Source organism: Aplysia californica, unplaced genomic scaffold (genome assembly GCF_000002075.1).
Source record: "Aplysia californica isolate F4 #8 unplaced genomic scaffold, AplCal3.0 scaffold00578, whole genome shotgun sequence".
Classification (NCBI taxonomy): domain Eukaryota; kingdom Metazoa; phylum Mollusca; class Gastropoda; order Aplysiida; family Aplysiidae; genus Aplysia; species Aplysia californica.
The window spans coordinates 399,212-403,375 of NW_004797848.1; the positions used below are offsets into that span (position 1 = coordinate 399,212).

The window sequence follows — 4,164 nt, forward strand, 5'->3', positions numbered from 1 at the left end:
CTATCACAGTATACAGGCCAGTCATTATTTATCACCGTGTTATTTCTCTATCACAGTATACAGGCCAGTCATTGTTTATCACCGTGTTATTTCTCTATCACAGTATACAGGCCAGTCATTATTTATCACCGTGTTATTTCTCTATCACAGTATACAGGCCAGTCATTGTTTATCACCGTGTTATTTCTCTATCACAGTATACAGGCCAGTCATTATTTATCACCGTGTTATTTCTGTATCACGTGACCCGTGTCCAGTATACAAGCCAGCCTCCATCCTATGCCGCCACCGACCCGGGAGAGAGACCTGGACTACCGCGGCAGCCGTTACAGGAGGAAGAACATCTACCCGCTCACCATCTTCCTGTCTCTGGGGATGGGCTTCCTGTTGAGTAGCTTTGTCTACATCCTTATTGTTGAGAGACAGGTATAAGATAAGATAAGATAAGATAAGATAAGATAAGATAAGATAAGATAAGATAAGATAAGATAAGATACACCTTCATTGTAGAGAGACTTGTTGTGTTGATAAGATAAGATAAGATAAGATAAGATAAGATAAGATACACCTTCATTGTAGAGAGATTTGTTGTGTTGATAATATAAGATAAGATAAGATAAGATAAGATACATCACATCTTCATTGTCCAGATCCTGGCACATTGGTTTGGTGTTCCACCACGTACACACATACACATGCATGCACATACATACACACGCACGTGTTTCCGCTTTTTAGTAGTGTACAATGTGGGTTTTTTCTGGAGGTTGGGGTGGGGTTGGGGGGGGGGGTCATTAAAAAATAGGGAGGGGGTCCATTTCTACTGAGTACCTAGTTTTGATTAAATTTGACGTTAAAAAAATTGAGTTTCACCAGTTGAGCTTTTTGGAATGCATTTCCTCGATCGTCTTGACAACGGCTGTGAGTAATCTGAAGATGTTGATAGAGCAGACAGATCATCAATTTGGTTTCTGACCTCACGGTTTTAATACTCTTAATAACTTAAAGACAAAACTTTGTATTTCTAATGTAGCAATATTTGCCTCACACGAATCAAACATTAAGGAAAAGTACAGCAGATGTAGTTTTGAGGGAAAAGTTTACTTTTAACCTTCACTCAAACCCCCATGACCCTGTCAGAAATGTATTTCTCTTCAAATAGTAATCAATTACATTTATTTCCTATACAGCGCTCAACCGTGATCAAAGTACACAGGCTCTGAGCGCTTTGCAATACAATATAACGTACAACAATAATAACATAAAACGTTATGTTCTGAATTAAGGGAAATCTCTATAAATATTCGTCCTATAAAGCTGAGAATGTTTCTGAGTGTTCTATGGTCTGCTGGGGTAATAATATAGTGTAAAGCGCATAGAGCTTGCTTTCTAGTGGGGACATGCGCTATACAAAAGCTTTTTTTAAAAAATTATTATTATTATTATTATTATTATTATTATTATTATTATTATTATTATTATTATTATTATTATTATTATTAAATTTAAAAACAGAAATGACTTCAGCTGACTTTTAATTGAATCAAAAGATATGATCTCTCTTCAAGTACTTGGCCAAGCATTCCAGATCTTAGGGTCTTGATACCCCCCCCTCCCTCCCCCTCACCCCCCCCCACTTTCTTAGCGTGGTTGCAAACACCTTCAAGAGGTGAGCGGGGTGAACCTGTTCATGTACTGGCTCGCCACCTTCCTGTGGGATTTTTTCATCTACCTCCTCGTTGTCATCGGCATCATCGCTATCTTCCTCGGCTTCGACGAGACGCCTTTCATTGGCCCGGACGCCATTGGTCCCCTTATCCTTCTCTTTTTGCTCTACGGATTCGCCGCCAGTTTCTCTACTTACGTCTTCCAGTTCTTGTTCAAATCTCCACCCACTGGCTTTGTGGTGACCCTGATCCTTCACTTTGTCCTCAGTAAGTGTCGGAATATTTCTGTTATCATTATTTTACCTTCTATAAGTGTCGGAATATTTCAGTTATCATTATTTTACCTTCAATAAGTATCGGAATATTTCTGTTATCATTATTTTACCTTCTACAAGTGTCGGAATATTTCTGTTATCATTATTTTACCTTCAATAAGTGTCGGAATATTTCTGTTATCATTATTTTACCTTCAATAAGTGTTGTAATATTTCTGTTATCTTTATTTTATCTTCAATAAGTGTCGTAATATTTCTGTTATCATTACTTTATCTTCAATAAGTGTCGTAATATTTCTGTTATCATTATTTTACCTTCAATAAGTGTCGGAATATTTCTGTTATCATTATTTTACCTTCAATAAGTGTCGTAATATTTCTGTTATCTTTATTTTACCTTCTATAAGTGTCGTAATCTTTCTGTTATCTTTATTTTACCTTCTATAAGTGTCGTAATCTTTCTGTTATCTTTATTTTATCTTCAATAAGTATCGTAATATTTCTGTTATCTTTATTTTATCTTCAATAAGTGTCGTAATCTTTCTGTTATCTTTATTTTATCTTCAATAAGTGTCGTAATCTTTCTGTTATCTTTATTTTACCTTCTATAAGTGTCGTAATCTTTCTGTTATCATGACTTACTTCGCAGTGTCGTGGTATTTCTTTTGTTACATTGTTTTACTTTGTCGCAATAAGCGCCATGATATTTCTTTTATTATTACTTAGTTCGCAGTGAGTGTTTTAATATTAGTTTTATAGAAATACTTTATTCACAATAAATGCATAAATGTGAGGCAGCGTGGTGGAATCAGGCTCTCGTCAGTTTTTGGGCATGTAGAGTTATTGGTATCATCTTAAAGCTTGTTCACTTGTCTTTAATTGGATAAAAAAATATCCATTTATCTTGAATACAAATCGAGATATTTGCGAAAGAAGGAGGTGGGGGTCACCTGTTTTCAGAGGTAAAATTAAAGAGCAAATGGCCGCCAAAAATTAGTTATTTCCTTAGCTTAAGAATCCGTGGTAACTGAAAATTTACATTTTTTGTGCCTTTAATCAACGTTTTTCTGAAAAATTCACACAGAAAATTAAATGAGTTCTTTAATGGGCATGAAAGGTGTTGAGCCAAAAAACAGAAATTCGATAAAAATTCACAAACCTGTGGGAAAATGCAAGTTTCTTCATTTTGATTATTTTGACGAGAGCCTGATTCCACCACGCTGCCTCACAAATATTTCTTTTATCATTACTTATCTCGCAATAAATGGCGTAATATTACTGTAACTAGCGTGTACTACTTTTCCTCAGTACTTTTTATATTCACTTAAAAACATATTTCTGTGTGGATTTCACACACCAAGCATCTAGATCTATCTTCCTTATATCTCTTCTCCTTCTCTTTTGTGTTTGTATAGTTACTATCTTGTTACTACCTGTAATCTCCATCTCTATGACCAAACTTAAATGTGTTGCAAGTGCCGTAAAAACTCTTACGAAGTAAAAAAGCTGAGTTGCTCCAACGTGTCTGTGTGTGCCACAGGTTTGTTCACGACGATCATGGTGGCCGTCATCAAGCGTGACAGTCGGGAAGACGTGCGGGTGAGTGGTCCTTGGCCATGTCCAGAGATATATACTACTCACTGCCCTAGATTCACAAAGTTCTATCTGCTCAGTTGACCTAGTTTTGAGAAATTTGACGTAAAACATTTGGAGTTTCACCACATGGTTAGGCTTTTTCGGTGAGCGACGTAAACATTTTCTTCTCTAAAATGGTCTCCTTTCACCTACTTTCCTGCTATCTAACAACATTCTGTCGTCTGCTTTCGTCTCCTTTTTCTGCCCCCACTCCCTCACCTCCTTTGCCCCCTCCTCTGGGCTCCTGACTCTGCAGCCTTTCTACTGCTACTCTTTGGTTCCTTCTTACTGCTGCCTTCTGGCTCGCCACCTTCCTGTGGGATTTTTTCATCTACCTCCTCGTTGTCATCGGCATCATCGCTATCTTCCTCGGCTTCGACGAGACGCCTTTCATTGGCCCGGACGCCATTGGTCCCCTTATCCTTCTCTTTTTGCTCTACGGATTCGCCGCCAGTTTCTCTACTTACGTCTTCCAGTTCTTGTTCAAATCTCCACCCACTGGCTTTGTGGTGACCCTGATCCTTCACTTTGTCCTCAGTAAGTGTCGGAATATTTCTGTTATCATTATTTTACCTTCTATAAGTGTC

General features: G+C 37.5%; 1 protein-coding gene across 1 annotated transcript in view; it reads left to right on the top strand.

The window, feature by feature from the left end:
• Window positions 1-4,164, top strand: part of LOC101850595 (ATP-binding cassette sub-family A member 3) — a gene marked incomplete in the record, with an annotated part of 60,726 nt that overhangs the window by 43,552 nt on the left and 13,010 nt on the right. Inside the window, 3 exon segments of the mRNA XM_035972104.1 lie at window positions 258-426; window positions 1,646-1,934; window positions 3,483-3,541. Coding sequence (XP_035827997.1) covers window positions 258-426; window positions 1,646-1,934; window positions 3,483-3,541 — 517 coding nt within the window.